Source organism: Pseudoliparis swirei, chromosome 2, assembly GCF_029220125.1.
Source record: "Pseudoliparis swirei isolate HS2019 ecotype Mariana Trench chromosome 2, NWPU_hadal_v1, whole genome shotgun sequence".
Classification (NCBI taxonomy): Eukaryota; Metazoa; Chordata; class Actinopteri; order Perciformes; family Liparidae; genus Pseudoliparis; species Pseudoliparis swirei.
In genome coordinates this window covers 17,250,523-17,276,752 of record NC_079389.1, presented here as the reverse complement: position 1 = coordinate 17,276,752, position 26,230 = coordinate 17,250,523, and the positions used below count along the sequence as shown (strand labels likewise).

Here is a 26,230-nt window from a genome sequence, read left to right as displayed (position 1 = left end):
GAATGTTTAACCCTCCTGTTATGTTGCGGGTCAAATTGACCCGTTTGAAAATCTAGGAAAAATACTTCTAAGTACTTTTTCTGTATAAAACTTCTTCTGCTTACCTTATTTAGTGTAATCAACATTTAAAAAAAATAAAAAAAAATATCATGTATTTGCAACCCCCCCCTGCAGGTTTATATAACAGAGATGATGTTCCCGGGTCAATTTGACCCAGCTTGAAAGTGAAGGCTAAAAGTCACCAAAAGAGTCACGTTTAGACTATTTATTTCTTTGTAATTGTAGGACAGTCTTTCTTACTCCCTCCCACCAAGTTTCAACACACACACGCGCAGACAAACACACATATCAGCACACACACACACACACCCCGTTCACAACCCCATATATAAAGTTGTACACATTTCAAACTTCAAACAAAAGAATCAGGTGGTTGTTATGGGAACCATCTCTATCCTGCTGTGTGCCCATCACCCGACATGAGAAGCACACATTACAGAACAAATAATGTTTATCTTCTAACTTTCCCCCTCAATACACCTTTATTGGACATGGGACACTAATGTGAGGGTTTCTTTCATGTCTCAACCAATAAATATGTAGTATAGTTCTTATAGACTGTCTGTCTGACTGGGAGAGACACACACCCTAACCCTAACCCACCCATCTTAACACTAAAAATAAACAAAACTAATGTTTACTTTCAATACAAATCCTGTATGACTCATTTGGCTTGATTTTTAGTGGGCGGGTCATGACCCTGAACAGCACAGGTGTCTCATCTCTATCTACATCCCCCCCATGAAGAAAAAAAAACTTACAAAATGCAAATAAAATTTAGGAGAAAATACATGTTATGGTAGACTAATGCAATTTAGATTTAGATTTTTTCAATGTACCTAAAAAATAGTTTGAACATGTATTTTTCATTAAAACAAGTGAGTGCTCCTGATTGAACTCTGATCTATGGAGGGGTAAATAACTCAATTCCATTAAAAACTGATTTAATTGTTAGTAATGTTGTTGGTGATGAGGTACAAACTAGAGTTTTTTGGTTTCTGACCACTTTTGGATGATTCAACATTAACCGGGTCAAATTGACCCGGGAACATCACGGCTGTATGTAAGAAACGAACATAACAGGAATGTATAACACTGAATGACTTTATGTTCCTGGAACGACTTCATAGGAGACGTGCCTGAATAACTGCTGATGCAGCATTATGATAAAACATTTATTCTGATGGAGGACGTGATGTGGAGATTTTTTTTTTAGGTCGACAAACTTCAATAAGAAAAAAACACCAACATGAATAACTGAGGACTTTATTCTTAAAAATACAGCTGACTGATAACAAACTGAACAAAATCCACATGTGACGGTCGGGGGTCGTAGGAAACCTTTCTCAATCATCCACAACAGACTTTAGGTCAGTGCCGTCCAGACAAGAAGGTACAAAGGAATCCGAATATCAGAATCGTTTCCAGGGACTAGATGACGTCATTGTACTAAATTCTGCCGGGAGAGAAGCGCGGCTCGTGGTTGATGTCAGGTCAGCGGGGTCAGCGTGAGCCGGGCGTTCCTCTCCTCAGGCGTTGAGGAACTTGGCGTGGTGCTTCATGTGGTCGTTCATGAAGGAGTAGATGAAGAAGAAGCTGTGGTCGTAGCCCTGCGGGAGCGACACGCGACTTCAAGGTCACAACACGACTTCAAGGTCACAACGCAACCAAACTACCAAAAAACATCAGAAGGAAATTAGCATATTTGTTGGGGGGGGGTATAATTAAACATTTTGCAGCTGGTGTACTTTGAATAGTTGCTTTTATTTCATAGTTAATTGCATATTGTTTGCTTTTAGACAAAATACAGATTTTACTTGCCCAATATTTGTTAAAGCTTGCATAAAGCTGATAAATATGTTCTTCACAAAACTACAATCAACAGTTCATCTGCATTGTGACTGATTGTTTTATTCATTTTCTTCAGCCTAATTACCTTTTCAGAGTCTATTCTTTTAGATGAGCTATGTATAGTTATTTATATAGTTTTTCTTCTATTTTGTTTTGCGATTAGACATTTTTTCTTCTTCAATCTGCAATTGAATTAATGTTTAAGGTCAAAGGTAAAACGTATTTGTACTGAATAAACAGATTATAAGCACATTTACTATAAAAAATAATGTCGAGACCCTGTGGAACTACCATTTCTTTTATAGGTTTATTTGTAGGTCATATTTCTCAGATTGTTTAAACTGTCATGTTTCTAATAATGAATACGCTTTATTCTGCAGACCAACTGAGGATTTAAACATTACTTTGTCCTAACTTACATTAATAAAAATGATTCACCTATAAGTTTAAACCACTGTGATTAATATGGTAAATAAAGCGACAGCCGTAACTATGACTACCTGCTTTACCCGGCATGCAGCAGACGCGTGTTTAAATGAGTCATGAAGTGTGAGAGTGGACGACTAAAGGAACCGACCGGCTGCAGTCTGAAGACGACGGGGATCTTCTTCTCGGAGCAGACGGCGATCAGGTTGTCGGGCAGCAGCTGGCTGGCCGACAGGAACTGGTCGTCACGGCCCTGATCGATGAGGATGTCGAGCGGAGGACCGGAGTACGCCGACGCCAGCGCGGTCGCGTCGTACGCCTAGAAGAGAGCGAGAGGGGCGCTGAGAACAGGAAGCGGGAGCACTCGCGTGGTTTGAAACCCGTTCACACTTTCACAAACAGAAAGTGAAACGTTTCAACTGTTTGCACCGAAAACAGCGGCGCAACAAATTCCCTTGAGGAAAATAAAATTGTATTTTATAAAGTTGGTTGTATTTGTCCAAGTTTTGGAAAAGTCTGTCGCTGAGATTTATGAACATAATGGAAAACAACATTTAGTTTGTAGTGAACACAGATATAGACTTAAAGATAAGTTAAAAAAATGTGAAAAAATAAGTATATATAATATTTATATATGTATATACATATATTAATATGTATCTATATATATATATATAGATACTTATTTTTTGGTTGAAAGTAACAGAAGATGTACTCAAGTACTGTACTTAAGTAAAATAACCTCAACATTGTACTTTCTATTTTATCATACTTCTACTCCTCTCCTCTGCGTTTCACTCCAATACATTTATTTTACACTCTTAGTTCCTTCAGATTCAGATTAATAATTAAATAATAAGAAATTATAAAATAATTTTATGTATAAAGACAAAACATTGACCGCTTGGTGAAATGTGTGCAGTCCATGTCGTAAACATGAAGGTAATAGACACATACATGCATCAATGATTATAATCCAATATGAACTGGAATAATCTGCACTATGAGTCCTTTTACTTTTGGTACTTGATTTAGAAACTAATACCGTCTGCAGGGCTCTCACCTCCCAGGCGGTCCTGTCGGGGCCCAGGTACCCAGAGAAGGCCTTCTGTCCCCAGGGACACTGCACCGGGTTACAGATGGGAGCGAAGGCCGACACCGCCTGAGGGAACAGCAGCTTCACTGGCCGAGCACCGGGACACGGACAAATACATGCATCGCTCGAAAGAAACTTACACACAGACATTTACTAGAAGACAGAAATAGATATTTTGTTCCCAAAAAATAAATTGCTTTAGTTTTATATATATATATATATATTTTTTTAATTATTATTTTTATGTAATATTTATCAATACATAGTGTATTGATAACTGCTGTGGAGAAAGGTTCACACTGAGGATGAACTGTAGCAGTGAATCAATACAGTGGTGTGTGTATAAAGTGTATTTAATTAATTCACTGACTAATACAATCGTATACTGTTGATATTTTTACCTGAAACGTTTACTGTAAATAAAGGTTTCGTTGGAAGACGGTTGATAATAATGAAGTCAGTAATCTTGTGGTACACAGATCCATGTATGCAATACCTTGTATTTCCCAGGGTTCTTCAGGGCACAGATGAGCGCCCCGTGGCCGCCCATGGAGTGACCGCTGATGGACATCTTGTCTGGGTCGGTCGGGAAGTTGGCGTTGATTAATTTGGGGAGCTGAGAGAAATCATCAAGAAAAGTAATGAGCGGAATGATAAATTGAGACGTCCGTTTTCCCGGTGACGCCAACGCACCTCCTCGGTGATGTAGGAGTACATGCGGTAGTTGGTCTTCCAGGGGTCCTGCGTGGCGTCGACGTAGAAACCAGCTCCGGTGCCAAAATCCCAGCTTTCATCCTCGCCCTCGATGTTACAGCCCCCTGATGCATGTTGGGAAACAATGACGTGTGGACAGGAAACCACCGAAACCTCTGAGGTACGGCAACATGCGATGAAAAATGTTCTCTAAGCCTGAGGGAAACATGCATGAACTATTCAGCATAAGGCTGCAGAATAACACAATGTAGTAATTCAGTTAGTTCACTATTCCATCATCTATGGGGTGGATATTGATACTCTGAGCAGATTCAAGCTTTTTAAATATCCTATTTGGGTCCAAACAAACAGCACCTGTGTTCAGGTAAAGGAGAGCGTGTGTGTGTGTGTGTTCGTACGTGGACTGGTGTCCGGTGCCACGATGATGATGCCGTGCTCCGCAGCCGCCACCTGAGCGCCCGCTTTGGTGATGAAGTTCTGCTCCGTACACGTCAGACCTGCAGAAACACAGGAGAACTGATGATGATGAGGAGTCAACAGAAAGATAAAATACAGAGTCTGGTGATTTCCTATCATCTGCTATCGTTAATAAATCTCATGAAAAGACAAATACACCAACAATCAGATTATTGACTAACTGATCAATTGTTGTAAAAGTTAAATATTAAAAACATCAATGATTCTCACTGCTGCACAACATGCAACCATGAACACACACACACACACATAGTTGTGTATTTCGACTCAACACATTAGTTTTTTTATATATATATATCACTTGATTTTTATTTGACTGTCTCGTGTGCACTTTAACCCTTTGCTGCTGCGATCTGGAACATTTCCCCAGTGCAGGACCATCTTATCTTATACAGTCATGCTGCAACAACGACTCACTACACCAAATGCGGATTAATCCAACACTGAAAATAGTTTCCCCCTCATTTTTGATAAAACCTACAGGGACCAGCTGTTTTGGGAAATAACTGAGCTGTTTTTTTAACCGTGTTGTTATATATTGGTGATGTGTTTTTAAAGATAGACTCAAGAAGTTAGAGCGTATCGAGTTGGACTAAGAGCTTTTTCTTTCCTTTCATGGGATTAAAAAAACAGGCTTTAAGATGCCATGTGATACCAGTGCAGCTCTGACTGGAGGCTTCTCACTCACCAGAGAGCCAGTACAGGACGGGACACTTGTCGGTCTCAGCCTTGGGAGGCAGATAGACTGCGAACTTCATCTTACACTTGAGCTCCGTGCTGCATGGAGGGAACACAGACACACAGGAATGCATACCTTCATAGGAGTGTGTGTGTGTGTGTGTGTGTGTGTGTAAACTTGGACTTTTGAGCTTCTAGCACACAGATCTCACCTGTCATGTTCGAAAACCTTCTGGAAGCCACCAGCGCACTTGTTGGAGGACACTTGTGTGTGAGCCATTTTGGATCTGTAGTAAAAGCAGAATGGCAATAGTCTTCTTTTGACACAGTGCATATGTTGTGACCTAGAATAAAACAACAAATACTGAGTATTGTATCTTATTTAAAAATACCAAGAACACGTGTCTTGCAGTTTAGTTGTTTCATCCTATTTAATTAATTTTGACGAATCAATATTACACCCTCCCCCCGCCTTCGGATTAATTTGACCCCATTCAATGTTTAATGTCGGTGTTCTTTCGGTAGTCAACAAACAAACATAAAGTGCCTCACACTTAAACTTGGAAAACAATATTAATTCTAATAATTTTCTGGAGGTTTTAATTGCTGGCGTCAAATTGAACCCAAAGGGTAAAATATGTTAGTAAATATAAAGGTAACAGGAGGGTGAAACATTGAATCGGGTCAAAATGACCCAAAGGCGGGGGGAGGGTGTAATTGATTCAATCAAAATGACCCTAAGGCAACACAAGGGTTAACAACTCATTACGTGTAAACACTTTGAGATAACTGTACACAGACTCCAAATACAGGTTTAGCAAGGCGGTGAGAGATGCTAAGCGACTGTACTCTGAGAAACTGCAACAGCGGCTCTCAGCAAACGACTCTGCTGCTGTCTGGAGAGGGCTCAGGCAGATCACCAACTTCAAGCCCAAATCACCCCACTCCATGAACAATGTGCTTCTGGCAGATGAGCTAAATGAGTTCTACTGCCGCTTTGAAAGACAATGGAGCAGTCCTGAGACCATCCCCCACAGCCCCACCAACAAGCCACAGACCATCAGCCCACCTCCCCCAGCCCATCAGGGGCTCACACCTCTGGAGCACCCTCCATCAACTCAGCGACGCCCCTCGTCATCCTGGAGAGATCCGTCAACAGGCTGTTTAAAAAGCAGAACCCCAAAGCAGCGGGCCCGGACTCCGTCTCCCCCTCCACCCTGAAGCACTGTGCCGACCAGCTGTCTCCGGTGTTCACCGACATCTTCAACACCTCCCTGGAGACATGCCACGTTCCAGCCTGCTTCAAGGCCTCCACCATCATCCCCGTCCCAAAAACCCAAGATCACAGGACTCAATGACTACAGGCCGTCGCCCTGACCTCTGTGGTCATGAAGTCCTTTGAACGCTTGGTCCTGTCACACCTCAAGACCATCACCGACCCACTCCTGGACCCCTGCAGTTCGCCACAGAGCCAACAGGTCTGCAGACGATGCAGTCAACATGGCCCTTCACTACATCCTCCAGCATCTGGACTCCCGAGGAACCCACGCAGGATCCTGTTTGTGGACTTCAGCTCTGCCTTCAATTCCATCATCCGTCCCTGCTGCAGGACAAGCTCTCCCAGCTGCACGTGCCCGACTCCACCTGCAGGTGGATCACAGACTTCCTGACCGACAGGAAGCAGCACGTGAGGCTGGGAAACACGTCTCAGGCTCCCGGACCACCAGCACGGGTTCCCCAAGGCTGTGTTCTCTCCTCTGCTGTTCTCCTGTACACCAACAGCTGCACCTCCAGTCACCAGTCCGTCAAGCTCCTAAAGTTCGCGGATGACACCACCCTCATTGGACTCATCTCTGGCGGGACGAGACCGCCTACAGGTGGGAGACTGACCACCTGGTGACCTGGTGCAGCCAGAACAACCTGGAGCTCAACGCTCTGAAGACAGTGGAGATGGTTGTGGATTTCAGGAGGAATGCAGCCCCACCCGCCCTCTCATCCTGTGTGACTCCCCGACGCTGTGGAGTCCTACCGCTTCCTGGGCTCCATCATCTCCCAGGACCTCAAGTGGGAGCTGAACATCGGCTCCATCTCCAAGAAGGCCCAGCAGAGGATGTTCTTCCTGAGGCAGCTGAGGAAATTCAACCTGCCAGGAAGATGATGGTACAGTTCTACACGGCCATCGTTGAGTCCATCATCTGCTCCTCCATCACCGCCTGGCACCCTGCAGCCACAGCCAAAGACAAGCGCAGGCTGCAGAGCATCATCCGGCTCGGCCGAGAGGGTTATCGGTTGCAATCTGCCTTCCTCCAGGTCCTGTTCACTTCCAGGTCACTGAAGCGGGCCAGAAAGATTGTCGTGACCCTCCCACCCTGGACACTCCTGTTCGAGTCCCTCCTCGGGAGGAGGCTGCAGTCCATCATGACCCGACCTCCCGCCACACCAATAGCTTTTTCCGACGGCGGTCGGGCTCATCAATGGACCCCGGGACTGACTGACTGTCACCCCCAGGACTACCACCTCTTCTTCCACCTTCCTCTCTCCTCCTTCTTCCCGCTCCTTCCTCTTCCTCCTCCTCCCTCTTCCTCCCACTCCCCCTCCCTCCTTGCGTTGATTGTTGTTTGTCATGTCCAAATGTTGCACCTTCCACCAAAAAAAATTCCTCGTTTGTTTGTGAAAACATTCATTCTTTGGCAATAAACCTGTTTCTGATTCTGATTCTGATTCAATACATTTATTTTACACTCTTAGTTCCTTCAGATTCAGATTAATAATTAAATAATAAGAAATTATAAAATAATTTTATGTATAAAGACAAAACATTGACCGCTTGGTGAAATGTGTGCAGTCCATGTCGTAAACATGAAGGTAATAGACACATACATGCATCAATGATTATAATCCAATATGAACTGGAATAATCTGCACTATGAGTCCTTTTACTTTTGGTACTTGATTTAGAAACTAATACCGTCTGCAGGGCTCTCACCTCCCAGGCGGCCCTGTCGGGGCCCAGGTACCCAGAGAAGGCCTTCTGTCCCCAGGGACACTGCACCGGGTTACAGATGGGAGCGAAGGCCGACACCGCCTGAGGGAACAGCAGCTTCACTGGCCGAGCACCGGGACACGGACAAATACATGCATCGCTCGAAAGATACTTACAGAGACATTTACTAGAAGACAGAAATAGATATTTTGTTCCCAAAAAATAAATTGCTTTAGTTTTATATATATATATTTTTTTTTTTTTAATTATTATTATTATGTAATATTTATCAATACATAGTGTATTGATAACTGCTGTGGAGAAAGGTTCACACTGAGGATGAACTGTAGCAGTGAATCAATACAGTGGTGTGTGTATAAAGTGTATTTAATTAATTCACTGACTAATACAATCGTATACTGTTGATATTTTTACCTGAAACGTTTACTGTAAATAAAGGTTTCGTTGGAAGACGGTTGATAATAATGAAGTCAGTAATCTTGTGGTACACAGATCCATATATACAATACCTTGTATTTCCCAGGGTTCTTCAGGGCACAGATGAGCGCCCCGTGGCCGCCCATGGAGTGACCGCTGATGGACATCTTGTCTGGGTCGGTCGGGAAGTTGGCGTTGATTAATTTGGGGAGCTGAGAGAAATCATCAAGAAAAGTAATGAGCGGAATGATAAATTGAGACGTCCGTTTTCCCGGTGACGCCAACGCACCTCCTCGGTGATGTAGGAGTACATGCGGTAGTTGGTCTTCCAGGGGTCCTGCGTGGCGTCGACGTAGAAACCAGCTCCGGTGCCAAAATCCCAGCTTTCATCCTCGCCCTCGATGTTACAGCCCCCTGATGCATGTTGGGAAACAATGACGTGTGGACAGGAAACCACCGAAACCTCTGAGGTACGGCAACATGCGATGAATAATGTTCTCTAAACCGGAGGGAAACATGCATGAACTATTCAGCATAAGGCTGCAGAATAACACAATGTAGTAATTCAGTTAGTTCACTATTCCATCATCTATGGGGTGGATATTGATACTCTGAGCAGATTCAAGCTTTTTAAATATCCTATTTGGGTCCAAACAAACGGTGTGTGTGTGTGTTTTACGGCCAGTGTGTGTGTGTGTTCGTACGTGGACTGGTGTCCGGTGCCACGATGATGATGCCGTGCTCCGCAGCCGCCACCTGAGCGCCCGCTTTGGTGATGAAGTTCTGCTCCGTACACGTCAGACCTGCAGAAACACAGGAGAACTGATGATGATGAGGAGTCAACAGAAAGATAAAATACAGAGTCTGGTGATTTCCTATCATCTGCTATCGTTAATAAATCTCATGAAAAGACAAATACACCAACAATCAAGATTATTGATTAACTGATCAATTGTTGTAAAAGTTAAATATTAAAAACATCAATGATTCTCACTGCTGCACATGCGACCATGAACACACACACACACACATAGTTGTGTATTTCGACTCAACACATTAGTTTTTTTATATATATATCACTTGATTTTTATTTGACTATGTCTCGTGTGCACTTTAACCCTTTGCTGCTGCGATCTGGAACATTTCCCCAGTGCAGGACCATCTTATCTTATACAGTCATGCTGCAACAACGACTCACTACACCACCAAATGCGGAATAATCCAACACTGAAAATAGTTTCCCCCTCATTTTTGATAAAACCTACAGGGACCAGCTGTTTTGGGAAATAACTGAGCTGTTTTTTTAACCGTGTTGTTATATATTGGTGATGTGTTTTTAGAGATACTCAAGAAGTTAGAGCGTATCGAGTTGGACGAAGAGTTTTTTCTTTTCTTTCATGGGATTTAAAAACAGGCTTTAAGATGCCATGTGATACCAGTGCAGCTCTGACTGGAGGCTTCTCACTCACCAGAGAGCCAGTACAGGACGGGACACTTGTCGGTCTCAGCCTTGGGAGGCAGATAGACTGCGAACTTCATCTTACACTTGAGCTCCGTGCTGCATGGAGGGAACACAGACACACAGGAATGCATACCTTCATAGGAGTGTGTGTGTGCGTGTGTGTGCGTGTGTGCGTGTGTGTGTGTAAACTTGGACTTTTGAGCTTCTAGCACACAGATCTCACCTGTCATGTTCGAAAACCTTCTGGAAGCCACCAGCGCACTTGTTGGAGGACACTTGTGTGTGAGCCATTTTGGATCTGTAGTAAAAGCAGAATGGCAATAGTCTTCTTTTGACACAGTGCATATGTTGTGACCTAGAATAAAACAACAAATACTGAGTATTTTATCTTGTTTAAAAATACCAAGAACACGTGTCTTGCAGTTTAGTTGTTTCATCCTATTTAACAACTCATTACGTGTAAACACTTTGAGATAACTGTAAACACGGGATCTTTACAGGTAACTTAATAACAGTACTTGTGCGAGTAAATTAGTTTATTCTTCACAGCTGAATACCACCATACATATGGACACACGGCAGCTGTAACACAGCTACATGTACACATAGCAAAGTTAAGTTGGTGAGAGTGAAGTGGACCTTGCAAATAAAGAAACTTATCGATTAGAGATATTGACGTTGAGCCACGGTGACGTCCACAGAAACAACCATCAATTCAAAAAACGTTTCACAAGATTCATTTATGCCGAATAACCCAAAACATGTTTTTTTTTAATCGTAACCACTTTTGTACCTTATTCACAAGTAGACATTTTAAAAATAGTTAAGCGTAAGGGGAGTTTGGCGTCGTGCCCCTTTTCAGTGGTGGTGTTGGTGGTGGGGGCGTGCACAGATTAGCACGTTAAGTTAGCTCGCGTCCTGTTAGCGCTTATTTACGAGTGTCTGCGAGACGTTAAAGCTTTTTACCAAATACTCAAACTAGAAGCATACTTATTCTGCGCGTACCTTTAAACCAGTGTCGGGCTGAAGCGTGTGCTCGCTTTGGTTAGCTAACTCCCCACCAGGCGCAGAAGCGGCGTCAAGTGACAAGAGTCCAAACAACGTCAGGGTGAACGTGATGACGTCACGCGGGCCTCCCCTCCACACTTTACGTCTCGACGTAACGTGGACGTCCGGACGATAGATGGCGGAGGTGTTTAGTAGAAAGATGCTATATATTTCTTTTTTTTAAATTAATTAATTGGACAATTATAATATCATATTGCATTTAAAATTAATATTAATATTACCATGTCATTTATTATATTTATAAAATAGTGATTGATTTAGAATAGGGTTAAAAGTTACAAATAGAAAAACAAATAGGTGGATAATAATTGTATGATATATTTCTATGAAAAAAAAGGGCATCTATTTGTTTCACTCTCTGTGTGTAGGTATGCCGATATATATATATATATATATAAATCAAAATACAGATGACAGATTTTGTTTCTATTACCGTGACGCAAATATTTACCATCAGCATTAAATAAATAATTAGGCAAATAATGTTATTCAAGAAGATGTTTTGAAAGCAGGATTTTTCTTGTATTTCTACTTTTACCTCTGCAAAAGATCTGATAACTTCTTCCACTATAGTGAAAAACAAAAACATGACTTGCGAACACTCAGTGTGAGCATGACAGAGAATAAAGAAGACAAGCCTCAATATGACCAGAAGCCGAGCATAAGATTCTCTGTAAAATACATAATGTAAAACGTCTTACTGAATTGCTAAAAGGTTTGCAAATCAGATTTGCCATTTAGCCATCATGTTTACCATTTCTTATCAACCTTGCTTGAAGCCGTCTGTCCTCACAAATGGACACCCGTAACCATTGGCAACCCCTTTTTAAAAGAAGTAGCCAGCTTTGTGTGAAGTAAAGCAAGCAAAACATTCACACTATTTTTTAATACATGTCCTCCTGTATGTTTACATTCTTTAAAAAAGCCCCATTTCTCTGAAATAAAGCCTGTCTTCATTTATCTATGTGTGTTGGTCCCCATATTATCAGCCTCCTCAGCAGTCTTCATCCCCTTCGCTGTGTACACACAACTTGGATTGTAAATTATGTATTATTAATACAAACACAGCACACCAATACTTGTGTCCTGTCCGTCTTTGCAGCTGCTTCCTAAATTAGACCGTTTCAAATCATCCACCACAACAAACTCCAAAAAAAAAAAAATGAGATTAAATTCACTCAGCATCCTCAATACTCTCCATGCTCTCAACGTGATTATGCTCATGCTGCCTGCAGCCATGCACCCATGTGTGCTGGGAAGCTTCCATTTATAAATTAATTTGTCACACATTACTGTTCTCCTGCTCATCATTTATATCTCTCAGGCAGCCGTGGAAGGCCCTCAATGTTTGAAGCCACTGTCCTCAAACTCAACGTGTGTGTGTGTGTGTGTGTGTGTGTGCATTCCTGTACTCATTTAAATCAACAACCCCTGAGGTGCACTTAAGGTGCAGTGTGTAGGATTTGGCAGCGTCGAGCGATGAGGTTGCAGATTTTAACTGTAACTTCTCCCGTGCACCAAACAAAATCACTTTATATGAACGGCTCATTCTAGGGTAATGAAAACACAAAGATTCTTGTTTACAGTTAACTATACAAAAAAGTATAACATACGTTTTAATATTATATTCGTTTTCTGCCAATAAATCACCCTATATGCTAGACGCTCTACCTTTAAGCAACATTTACAATTGCTTGTCTGTAGCTGACCTCTGACCTCTCCGACTGCGGGACTGAGCTGCTGACAAATAAGCTCTACAATAATTGATGGTTCATTAATATTGAATTAATATAATTGTATTCAAAAAATATACAAGTGTTGAAGTATTTTTAAAACAGTCCTATTTCATTAATAAAGTTGGAATAATGAGAATAAATTAATAATATGTCGAGTATCAAGTCTAAAACGTAGCTTTTCTTGTAACGCTTGGACTTTATTGTGATATCATGCTTTATTTGTCATCACACAATCCCTTTTTTTTCTTCTAATATTATGACAGAATGAATTTTCTGTAGAGAATCAACCATTTAGATGTTTTGCCACATCATTTGTTGCAGTTCATTCTGGGGATTTGAGGCTTTCCCCCTTTCGAATACATATTTCACAGTAATTTAACAGCGCTGTTTCTCGTGAATGTTAATGCAGATTTATTCATCCGAGCAAGTTGAGCTGCCGACTGCCGCCGATGCTCCGAGGGTGTGACAGACATGACATGCGTTGGCACTGGACACGCACACGCGGGGCTTATGTGATTCATATTTTATTTTATTCGTGTATCAAGTGAGCTGAAAGAGTGAAAAAGACTCAGATTTGTCAAATTTATCCCAGTCGACCTCCACTTTATGTGGAAATAAGTGATTCTTTGAGAACTTCATGTTCCGGCTGACAGTTTAACAGGATGAAAGTCAAATCTGAGTCTGAGAAGTTCCACAATTATTATAAAAGAATAACATGATTTCCCCTCACACAGAACATTACTTCTGTGCTTACGATCTCAACAATTGTCCTATTATCACTTGTTGCTTCATCTTTAAATAAAATAAGCAGCATTAAATATGATATAATTGTCTTTCCCCACGAGGATCATATGTCCTATTTAAATATTTATGGATAATTTGTATGTGAGGAGAGAGAAAACGCAGGAGAAGTATTTCGGGATAATGTGTCCTTTAATAATCAATGAGGAACTGACATCAGTTATTAGTCACTAATACTTTAAATATGTTTTAACAGGAATTCCTCTCTTTTTGAATGCCAGCCACATAATCCAGAAGTCTCTCTGAAAACAGTTTGTCAGAAGACATTTCGCATTTTCCCCACAGAATGACTTTTTAAAGTAAGAGTTGATTATTTTACGATCACTAAAATGTAGTTTTCCTGTTTGACATGTCCGTCTGGGTTTCTCGAGGCCATCTGGAGTCAGCGCCTCATCACTGAACACCAAGCTCTGTGGACACAGGTGTCTAATGAGAATATTAATTATTAAAGGTCATTTTCTAATTAACTGAGCAAACGCTGGAGCAACTCAGACATTAATGGACATTGGGGGACACAGTATTCATGCGTATATTACTGTCTCCCAAACTTTATTTCCTGGGAATCATTTAAAAAAAATAATGGCAAACTCTTGTGACAATTCATATTAGGCGGAGTTGTGTGTAAATTAATGTTCCGCACCACTTGTACAACAATCACCTTATATTATCCAGACGGATAACAGATGGACCTTCATCCTTCATGAGGCTCAAACGGTGAAATAAATGTTAGATAAAAGACTCAAAGAAATTCTTCAATTGAATTTAGCGACCCCAATGAGATTTCCTGCGTCCCTCCTCTGGGTCCCGACCCACTCTTTGGACACGACTGTTATTGGATTGGATTCAATCTATTGTTATTGCACAGAGTACAGGTATACATGCAACAAAATGTATTGGGGAAGCAACTGGGGGTTCAGTGCCTTGCTCAAGGGCACTTCGACTTGCAACTAATGGGGAGAGCGGGGATCGAACCGACAACATTGGGGTTGCAGGACGACCCCCTTACCCCACTGAGCTACAGCCGCCATTGTTCTGTTTTATACAATATCAATATTTTATTATCAGATCCCTTTAATCCAGTGTCAGTGCAACAAGCGACTGGGGGAAAGGAAACGTTATTTGAGCTTTTTCGCAACTAGTCTAAGAAAATAGTTAATTATTCAAATCGTAATGGCTTTTTCTTACTAAAATAGTCCATTTATTAATTCTAATAATTAAGTCATTATTCCGGTGGCCCCCTCCATGAGTAAAAAGGCCATTATTAATGCTGCCGGGGCACAGCCGGGCTGAACTCTTGGATCTGGTTTCGAACCTGAACCTGCTTTGGCATCGTTCCACGACTGCTCTGAGTCACAGAAGAAAATGAAAGAGAAAGCTGAGATAAACCCAGAACTGGAGCGAGAGCATACGCCCCATGATTTACTGGCCTGGGGAAGGATGTAGCGTCTCATAAAGTGACGAAGCCTTTAATGCAGCGTGCATCATCAGATCGGAGCGAATGGTAAATGGATAGCTGCTCCTTTCTGAGCTCAGCCTTGTTAATTACATGTTTCCATGTTAATCAAATAACATGCTATCACTTTACCAGCGGGAGCCAGAGTTTTACATTTGCCCTCTCATCTGGCTTTGGAATAAATGTACACCTTGTATCATCTAATATGAATCCTGCAGGTTTTTACATTGCAATTACAGCCAGTTCACTAATTGAATTCCACTTTTCTTCCCTTTTGTGATCTCTGAAGACTTTTTAATTAAGAGGAACACAGAGGTAGAAATCGCTTACGGAATAAGATGCATGAACCTATACACAACCATTCAAATGGATGGAATCAGCTGTTATATGGATGTCTTTTCATCTTTCCTTCAACAATGGGTATTTTAGTAAAAATCACCTAATGTTTTATCTACACTCTATAATAGTCTTGGCCCCCAAAATACAAGAATTTAATTATTCAAACTCCTGTGTACTTGATATCCTCACAGTGTTGCGTGGCAGGAGAGAATTCTGTTAACGGTGAATTTAATTTCTGGTCCAGAAAAGTGAACTCATCCTCGATCATTATTGAACCACAACGGTGCAATCAGGCGTTAAATACCCAAGGAAGACATTTCAGGCCCTCTTCAGTCGACTCAGGTCAGATTGAACAGGTTTGAACCGGCTGTGCAGCTGGTTGATCTCGTCCTCTCAGGAGAGCTCCCACACCTCGTGGTCTCACTAATTCACTGCCATTCTCAGCGAGCTGGCTGGGGGCAAAAGATGACTTTGTAACATGGATTGTTTATGTTGTCGTTTCATTATTGTGTTACTCTGAACACTCATCTCGTCACATCTCTTTTCTCAGAGAGAGATCCCTCTTAATGAGCTTTCTTCCATTTCTCCCTCAATTTAAGCTCTCTTTTAACCATAGAGTATTGATGCTTCTAATGTAGCGATGGTTGATCAGCAGGAGACTGAGAAAGAATTATCTGAGCATTTAACACCCAACAGGATCAGATGTGCCTGTGCTGATCAATACCGAGGAATCAATAAGTCATCAGCGTTCTGATGCGTGTTGAGGATCCTCTTTGGATTGGTCAATTCTCACTCTCACCTGTCACGGGGATTAGGATGGACCCAAAAGAACAACTCCGGCGACAGCACTGCAAATAATTATCTTTACTCAGAATATAATCCAAAACATAACACTAAGAAATATATTGGTTAATCAAGTAACACACGAGGGCTTGGGCTGGAGAACACAAGACAATATGGCAGAGGACAAACGCAAGTGGGGGGGACCTAAGTAGACAGAGACTAACGAGGGAATGGGCAACAGGTGAGACGGGCATGAGGACCAGGTGAAGGGAATGAGGGACTGACGAGGTGGGAGTGACCAGAGGCAGGTGAGAGAACAGGTGAAGGGAGTTGGACTAACAAGATGGGAAGCAGGATCTGGAATGACATGATAGTAAAACAACTAATAAAAAGGAAGATGTGGAGCTGAACTGTTACAATCACCATCAGATTCTGCTTTGAGTGGAAATTTGAAAGCAGGACTTTCACTAATAATTCAACATTTCCATCGTGTGGTATCGCTACTTTAACTTCTGTAAAAGATCTGAATATTTCTTACGCCGCTGTACTTTTGACACCTTGATCACACAAGCAGGACTTTTAATTAGAATTAAGTAAAGTGTGGTTTAAGTAAAATATGTTCATATGATGAAGTGGTGTAACACCAGTTCATGACAGTTTCATCAATTAAAGTCAACTGATTATTTTTAACTCCTTACCCAGAGTCTAGTGAAGCAACAACCACACACACACACGCACGCACACACACACACATGCACAGGGATAAGTTGGGGTGAATGGCTGAGCTCTGCTAAGGAGAGCGTGCTTTTGTATGAGTTCATAAATAATTCTGTCAGGGTTTCTCCGCCTCACGCAGCAGCTCGCCATGTTATTCCTGTCAAAGCTAAATGAGTGTGACTGAAGATCCGCCGATCTTAAACTGCTTCATTACTTTGGCCAGACGATATCTGTCCAATCCCAAAATGATATCCCTCATAAAGAAAAGATAACACGTTTAAAGCTACTGCGAGGAATTTTAATGTTGAGGATGTTGCCGGTCCAAAGAGATCTCGAGCTTCCAGTCCCTTTTTGGGTAAAACTCTTTAAAGTCTAATTTGACTGCAGCAGGATCTGCCAGTGTGCCCTGCTCAGTCCTGGTCCTGGTTCTCCTGCGACGAGCTCATTGCTGATGGACTCGTTTGCTTATGTCGGTCACAAAGAGTATTACATTGAGACAGCTTCATAACCAGTTAAAAGTGCCTCTTAGTAACTGAAAAGATTTTGTTTATAGATAAATTATTAGATCAATAGATTCTAAACAGAATAATTGAACTAATGGCATCAAAAAAAGTAAAAATCTGATGCAATTCAAAAAAAAGTTTAGACTTGACGGTATTGATAAAGCATAAGACGTAACGGATTATGGGGACAAATGCTTGAATTTCTAGTTTGTTTGTTTTGTTTTGTTTTTGTTTTATATACACTTATGAGCGAGATAGCTTCAGCCTTAACTCTTTCGGTCAGCCACATTTATCTTTCTTCCTTTTTCAAAATTACTAGTGGTTGTATATTTTGCTGATCGAAAGAAATAAACTCATTCATTCATTCATTTTCAACCATTTAATACGAATGATATCCTCGTAAGCCCAAGGGTCTTAAAAGGATATTAGATCATCATCAATATAAAGATATCAATATATATCTATGTCTATCAGATTTTGACAATAATTTGCATGCTTAGCATAAAAATATAAATTGAGAGAAATATCTCATTTTCATCTCATATTATGCTCTTTTCTTATGTCAAGATCACTCAAGTTTTCTCACACCTACAACCCTTTGAGACACTCAGAGCCTCTGTTGCTTCGGATATTAAGAGCCATGCTGAGTTGTCGCTGGAGGTGAACCACACGAGCCGAGCAGAGACATCTGCGGTCCGTCTTTGTGTGTTTTCACAGAAAATCATTTGGGCGCTGCAGTTTTCTCCTTCCGACATGTGGAACACAACAGAAAACTGTCGTCGGGGCTAAAAGAGGTACAACACTCTGTTAGTAGATTGCTATCCAGCTCGTGGACTCAATAAGTAGAAGTGTGTGATGGTTCTCACAGTAATGAAAGGAAGGAGCGACTCCAACAGATGATGAAACATCTGCACCGTGGAGTTGAACAAGGGACATTTCCCTATTGATTGTTTCCTCCATGTGAAACACAGATGTTGAGTCAACAGCGAGTCATCTTCACATCCCAGGTTGTTAGTGTTTGATAAATAAATCAGCATGCATGTGGGATCTCCAGCTGGGAGCACTTTCTCCTGTAAAAGACAAGCAATGTTTTGTTTCGCGACGCAGCTTTCTCGAATTTATTAACAACCGTGACATTGTGGCCGCTCTGGTTTTCCCCTTGAGAGCCTGTGTGTGTGTGTGTGTGTGTGTGTCATTATGAGTACAGACGCACGCACAGCACTGTGGAGGCGGCTAGATTTCTGAGTACTTTGCCAGGTGTATATATATTTCTGTCTGTATATGGACAGATGTTATTACCGCGAGACGCAGTCACGAAACCAAACGTGTGTGTTGAGATCAAAATGAAAGCCACTTTCTACCCTTGGTGGGATTTTATCACAGGGTGATTTCTAGTTGGTATTCTTGCTTCCAATTTCAGATCCTGAAGCAAAGTGAACCCGTCTTTATTGCTTCGTAACAAAAATAAATAGTCCATGCACATAGAGCATCACTCACAGTTGTCTCCGTGCCAGGAGGACCACGTGGTCTCACGAGGTCGTGAACATATATCTGCACTTAAAACAGACTTTAGAGACGGAGCCCCTGATGGTCAAACATCAAAGTCACTGCGACCTGCCTCTTTGTCCACCGCTCAAGGATTCATATACTAATTGTGCCAATTTCTCTCAAACATCTAGCAGGATGAAATGATGAAGTGGGAACATTTTTGACAGACTATTAAAACTATGCTGAATTATTTGTTGGATGGAACAGACAACTATCACTGGATTACTTTAAAACTGAGGAAAACTCTAAACACGTATTATCCACAGGTTAGACATTTATTCTGGATACATCAGATATAATGATATCCTCGGGAAGTGTCAGTCCCTGTGAGTTATATCAGTAATTCAGAGTATTGGCTCTGAGAGTACAACTATTTAAACAATGAGTTGTGTATTCTATAATTGCAGCACTATTGCAGAAGAGATGCTCACTCCAGGCCTCGGCGGTGGCTCCCTGCCATTGAACTGGTGGAGGCTTCAGGGTTCAGGATCAGTTTGCTGGAAACGGTCCATGCGGACGTGGTTTTCCTCACGTGAAATAAAAAGCCCTCGGTCCACGTTTATTTCCGAACATCGGCTCAGAGAAAATTCCTTCTTGTCACTCGGTGTAATAGATCGTCTCTGAAGTTTATGAGCCACAGGTGTGAAAACACATGTGACCGCCAGCTTCGCAGTGTGTGACTGGTTTCTGGGAAGTGTGGAAGATTCTGAAGAGAAATACTGACTGTAAATAAAGAAGTTAATTTCCACCTCATTTGGCTCCGGTCTTTGCCATCTCTTATTTGCTGGGAGGGTTTCCTTCTTCTGACTCATCTTGAAGATACAAACAAGGTCCTGATGAAGCAGGACTCAATGTCGAGCATTCAGCTGCCGCCACCGCCGTCCTCTACAACGATGAAAGACTTTTGCTGCAGATTAACATTATCATGACATTATGGGAATGATGTGTCAAAGTACACAAGCTGATCTGAAACTGTACAGACGATGTTCTTCAAGCATCAATTATTAAACCTAGATTTTACTTTTATTTAGAAAAATGGCATAGATATTTAGAATTTCATTAACAAGGGTGTTTTTTAAAAACTATTATTTATTATCATTTTGTTTTTAAATGTGCAATTATAAGAATCCTAATCCATTTAAAGGATCAATTCAAAGTACCTCAACCTTACAACCTCAATCTTCCCCTGAAAACCTGTTGATGTCCCTCCATCAGATGAATTCCCTTCATCAACAACCTCCGTCGTGTTCATTTTAAACCGGTTGTTATCGAAAAGGAATAGTTTGACATTTTGGGAAATACGCTGGATCACGAGAAGCTCGATAGCACTAAACTAAAATGCTCTCATCTAACTCTCGGGCCAGAAAGTGAACCTCAAAATGTCAAACTCATCCTTTAACTAGAATGGGCACTCGGTAGAGCGCATACCTTCGCATATCACAAGATTGGGCATTGAATTATGAACATGTTGGCATTAGTTGCATGCCAATTGGATAGAAATTAACCGCTATGGTAAAAAGAAGATTTTGACCTTTCCATGACTTTGACCCGATTGATCCCAAAATCTAATGAAATGGCCCCCGGATAATAACCAATCATCCCACCAAATTTCATGCGATTCCAGAAGATGTTTACCTTTTCATGACCTTGACCTTTGACCCGATCGATCCCAAAATCTAATCAAATGGTCCCCGGATAATAACCAATCATCCCACCAAATTTCATGCGATTCGGTTTAAAACTTTTTTTGTTATGCGAATAACACGCATACAAATAAATAAATAAATACACGGCGATCAAAACATAACCTTCCGCATTTTGAATGCGAAGGTAAACATAGTACAAAGTGTTATCAGAGAGCGCCGTGGCTTCAAAGTACATTAACGTGGATGTTTTCCAGCCTCCTCCGGGGTGGTCGTGAATTCCAGGGAGTCACTGCGGGGAGATAAACGTCCGGGCGGCGCCACGCTTCAGTGGACAAGGTGGGAATGGGAAAGAAAAAGTCTGTTAACTTCTGGGGATCATTTAACTCAAGTTTCCACCAGTCTGCCTCTGACAGCTTCTCAGTCTGTTCCTCCCAACGCTGGGCTGAAACATGCCTCGTGAGTGACTGACGTGGTCACTCGCTTCTGATTTAAAAAGGATTTGTGACAGAGATTCAATCAAAACAGAATTTTCAGGAGCCATTGTCTGAATGTGTGTCTTCTCCTTTTCATTATTAAATGCTTCTGTGTTTCTTTTTTTCATCGTCTTTTATGAATTATTTCCTCCTGTTTCGCCCTTTTTCTGCTTCCAGCTCTCACGTATTTTAAAGCTGACTGGAGGCAGTCTCTGACACGCTGCAAAATTGGGACATGGCATCATCAATAGAGCGCTGACCTTTCCTGACCTTTCGCCGTTCCCCATTTATATTCAGCTGGATTCTTCTTGGGAGGAGAACAAAATGGCTTCTGATGGTTAATTTAGCTTCAGCTGGAGAGTTTACGGAGGAGAGGATTAGGAGACCAAAGCTCCGCCATATGTTTGTTACTGAAGCCGTAATTGGAGGTGGTGTGGTGAAATATGTTTCTAATACTCATCTCCTCTGGATATCATGTAGTCGAGTTCAAATTAACTACAGCCTCAATATTAAACATATAGTGAAATGAATACCTTTCTGAATATTGTTATCTTTGTAAAGGTCAAATTCATTGCTGAACTGCTGTGTTGGATTGCATGATATGTTATAGATGTATAAATCTGCCACAGAGTGGATGTGAAAGCTGGTTCAGGTGAGACGTATGCAGGGTTGCCAGGTCTGTGTGACAAAACAAGCCCAATGGCCAATCAAAACCAGCCCAAAACCAGCCCAATGGCCAATAAAACCAGCCCAAAAACCAGCCCAATATCAGAACTCAAAATATGCCCATAACTCCTTCATAATGCCCCCCTGAGATAGGAAAGTGACCCACTGCTAGTGAGAGTGTGCTCAACTGTGTGCGCGGATGTGTCGGCCTGTACGTGCTGATCTGGAGTCAGTTTGGTAGGATTTGGGTATAAATGAATTATTTCATTTTAAATATGGATTTTTATTTAAAGATATTCATGTAATTTGCATGCAAAATAGGTCTACCCGAACCAGCGGACACAAAATTCAACCCGCGGCAACACTTCAAAAGTAGCCTAATTCCGCGGGAAAACCGCGGACCTGGCAACACTGGCGTTATGGGACAATAGATTGATTCACAACAGGCAATATAATTATAGTATCATTTAAGGCTAAATATAAAAAGTCAGCAAGGTTAAAACAATTCAACCTGAGGAGAACGTGAATGTCTGAGCCACATATCATCTCAATCCATCCAGTAGCTGTTGAGATATTTCAGTTTGAGTCCGGAGAGCATGGACACACATGCATGTACGTACTTGTCAGGACCCTCAGACATGATGTGTTTCCAAACCGTAGCCCTAAAACAAGTCCTAACCCCTCTTAGCACACAACATGTCCTCACTGTCGGTCCTCACAGAGATAGAAATACAACAGAACACACACACATCCAATAAGCAGGCTGACCTTTGCGTCGGTCACTGAAAGCAGAGCCCCACCTGCCTCCCTCGGCTCTCGCGTCGCAGCCAATTACGGCGACTTCCTGCTCGTCTGATGGGATTTGGGCAGCCAATCAGCGCCAATCAACGTCAGTCAGGAACAGAGGGACAGCAGGTGTTGCCATGGCAGCCCAACGCCACATCACGACTTCCAGATAGCAGCGAGTGTGTCTGCAGATCTGTAGATCCACTGTACCACACACACACACACACAGTGAGGATTTAGGATACACAGTCGATAGTGCAGATGGCTACACACTCAAACACACACACACACACACACACACACACTCTTTCTCTAATTGCTTGATTGACAGCTCCCTCTCTGGCTCAGAGTGTGCGCCGTCTGTCAGAACAGCAGGAGAGAATAAAATGGTAATTCATTAAGTTTGATGCTGTGAACTGCTGCCATAAACTGTGACTCAGAGAGAGTATTGTTAGTACTTGTTTATTGTTATAATTGATTGGCAGTTTTGATGGATACTTTATGTTTCTGTGTGAACTAATTTAATTGATGTCATTTGGTAATGTGATGATCACGGAGGGGAAAGTTAAGCAGATACAAGAGGATACCTTCAGTGGTCCCCTCTGTGTGTCGCTCCAAGGCGAAATAAACAAACTAATGGAGAACAACAATTTAGGTCAAAATGTTTAAATATATCACGAACAAAACTTACAGATTTCTTAGGCTCCTGTCAAGGTGTGATGAACTTTCTCTAAATGTGGAGACGACCTTCATAAATAAATAAGACCATCAGCAAGGACATTGGCAATTTCCTTTTTTTTCCAGAACATTTTTAGCGATTTTATTGCCTCTAATTTTAGTGCTTCTAGAGAATGTCAGAGCACATGAGAGAGAAAGAGAGAGAGAGAGTCAGAGTTGAACCCTGGCTGCCTCAAATGACTCCCCAAGGGTTGCATGGGTTACCAGGTGATTTAGACGTCGCCCCCGATCGTCACCGTCTAAATAGTTCATTCCAAGGCTGACGGAATCCTGCAGGTTCACCAGAACCTCCGTCAGCTCAGACTGCAGCATCGACCAGCTTGGCTCGGTTGGACCCGGATCGGGTCTCGCAGCCGAAGCAGCGGCCAGCGCCACAACGCTGGAGGCCCAGGACCATGAGATCCAGAACCAGGACTGTGCGGGCCAGACCCTGCTGCAGTAACATGAGAGGTCTTCTAAAGGGACTCAGAAACACCACACCTTCAGAACTGCAGCAAAATAAACTCACAATTAAAGTTCCTTGATGTAGCTGTAAAGTGTGTGTGTGTGTGTGACTGGATGTGTGTGTGTGTGTGTGCACTGAGGAGGCACTTTAAAAGCGAACTGAGGAGGTGGTTGTTTATTAAAATGTGCGTTTGGAAAAAGCCCATACTGTAGGCTACAGGGAAGTCTGGTAGATTTATGGCTGGCGACACCGAGTCTGAAATGTAGCAGATGTAAACTGAAGCGACAGGAATAAATGTCACTGAACTGAAAGATAGTTCATCAGCCACACAGAGTGTCATTCAGCTTCAGAGGCTCAAGCTCACCTGATGTAGCGTGAATATTAACAACACTGACGTCCAGCTGCTGAGGGCCACAGGCTCTCTACCGCGGAGTTGTTATGCTTTCACTTCTTTTTAAATATTTCAATATTTGTGTCCTAAATAAACTTACAAGGTTGAGTTTATTTCAAATGTGTGTGGTGCTGTACTTTAGGCTGCTGACTATTTACATGTGACATAAAGTTGTATTTATATTCACGGTGAGTAGGGATACCAATGGGGTGCTGATTGCAAAACATGTTGGGGGCTGTACATAAATGCTCCTCTTAAGGATGCATCAAAGACCCCGCAGTCCTGATTACACTTGACCCCAAAGTCAACGGTGTGTTTGATTCGTGTTAACTCGTGTTTTAAACTCCTGTGCGAAGTCGACTGATTTACTCATTTAATGCAAGTAGCAATCTGTTGTTATCAGACGGCAGTTATTATTTTTCAATGTTTCCCGTCTCATCCCAAATCTATTTATGCACCGATGTAATCTTCTGAACTGCACGGTGACGAATGACGATGCATGAAGGGGGGCAAGAGGTTCTTTGGAAATGAAAATGATAGCACTGGGCTTATTAATGCAAAGGTCGACTCGTACGGTCCGGGGCCTTAGAAAGCGGATAAAAAAAGGCTTTAAAAACTCTCTTGATGAATATAATTATATTTTTGATTACAGTATATTTTTCAGAGTTTATTTCATGTCAGTGAACTTGGCCTGGACTCTCTTTTCATGAAGCCCTTTGTCATTCTTACTTAACCCACGAATACCAACAACACATCCTTCTCGCACTCTCCACTTGTTCTTGCACTACTGTTTCACAGCTACTGTATACAGTCATTGTATATAGTATCCTGTATATACTTTCTTAAACCATTGCACTGTTTTGTTTTTGTATTGTGTTGTAATGTATATTTTGTGTAAGCACACAGAGTCACTTTACCAAGCCAAATTCCTTGTTTGTGTAAACTTACTTGGCCAATAAAACCTGATTCTGATTCTGATCTTGTCACGACGCTATTAGAGTGGACCCAACAAACAACAAACAAAGAATATTGTCTTTGGTTGGAAACAGGCTGGGTCAAAACCGGGAGATCAGTCGAAGAAGCAAACAAGTCCAAAAAGGGGCGGGGCAGAGAATCAGAGGTCAGAACAGGCAGGTCAGGAATATACTCTAATAACGCTGAGAACTTGGCACGAAAACACAAGACAATCTGGCAGAGGACAAGTGGAAGTGAGGGAGCTAAATAGTGAGGGACTAATGAGGGGATGGGCTGCAGGTGAGAAGGGCGTGAGGACCAGGTGAAGGGAATGAGGGACTAACGAGGGAGTGATCAGAGGCAGGTGAGGGGAGTTGGACTGACGAGATGGTGTGACAGGATGAAAACAACTATTACAAAAAGGAAGGCGTGGAGCTAAACTGTTACAGATCTGTAGATAACTCTGATCACATTAATTACAATAATCAGTTGGTCACACTCGTATAAAAAGGCTCATTTGTTTACACATGTGTAAATTAATCTGATTATTCTGCTGCACTGATATTGATGTCTTCCCCCTCCACATGAAACGTGCCATTTTTTCTCTCCCAGCAGTGCAGCAGATGATGCCATACAGGTGCAGGTTGCTTCAGTGTTTGAAGGTAATTGAGAGAATGAGGAGATACAGAGAATAATATGGAGGGTGAAGAACAGCTGCAACAACACTTGTCTTTCAAAGAGTTTGAAGTTACAGATGGATGAGAATATCAATAGCACACGTTTGGTGGAATATATGAAGCTACGATGGGCTGTGAGTTAGTTTGGCTCTGGCTCAGTCTAAAAGAAACAAAATGATATCAAATATTCTTCAATATCTGCCATAATTCGTAACCCAGCAACGAGAGGTGCTTCGGTAAATTAATCCGGGAACAGATGTGCGATGTGTGGGAGCTGAGAGGCCGGCCACAGTGTCTCTAATGTCATGTACGCTCCTAAAA

The 26,230-nt window shown here is 41.9% G+C and overlaps 1 protein-coding gene across 3 annotated transcripts; it reads right to left on the bottom strand.

The window, feature by feature from the left end:
- Positions 1 to 1,312: 1,312 nt before the first annotated feature.
- Positions 1,313 to 11,278, bottom strand: esd (esterase D/formylglutathione hydrolase). Of its 3 annotated transcripts, none has more exons than XM_056436929.1 (9): positions 11,191 to 11,278; positions 10,409 to 10,483; positions 10,193 to 10,281; positions 9,428 to 9,526; positions 9,013 to 9,137; positions 8,816 to 8,935; positions 8,289 to 8,387; positions 2,489 to 2,656; positions 1,313 to 1,670 (listed from the first exon to the last, which is right to left on the bottom strand). In XM_056436929.1, the coding sequence occupies exons 2-9, from the start codon at positions 10,474 to 10,476 to the stop codon at positions 1,590 to 1,592; spliced, it is 849 nt and encodes a 282-aa protein (XP_056292904.1). In that variant the 5' UTR covers positions 10,477 to 10,483; positions 11,191 to 11,278; the 3' UTR covers positions 1,313 to 1,589. The 3 variants fall into 3 exon arrangements, with proteins under 3 accessions (XP_056292904.1, XP_056292896.1, XP_056292888.1); XM_056436921.1 differs by having other exon boundaries at positions 10,409 to 10,540; positions 11,191 to 11,272; XM_056436913.1 differs by lacking the exons at positions 8,289 to 8,387; positions 8,816 to 8,935; positions 9,013 to 9,137; ... (2 more) ...; positions 10,409 to 10,483; positions 11,191 to 11,278 and adding exons at positions 3,401 to 3,499; positions 3,930 to 4,049; positions 4,127 to 4,251; ... (1 more) ...; positions 5,313 to 5,401; positions 5,515 to 5,656.
- Positions 11,279 to 26,230: the final 14,952 nt, after the last annotated feature.

Coding starts and splice junctions, on each gene's coding strand:
- esd (XM_056436921.1), bottom strand. CDS start 10,530: ATGCACTGTGTCAAAAGAAGACTATTGCCATTCTGCTTTTACTACAGA. Junction 9,138..9,427: donor GGCACCGGACACCAGTCCAC/GTACGAACACAC, acceptor AACATGCATCAG/GGGGCTGTAACATCGAGGGC. Junction 2,657..8,288: donor CCGACAGGGCCGCCTGGGAG/GTGAGAGCCCTG, acceptor GCTCTCTTCTAG/GCGTACGACGCGACCGCGCT.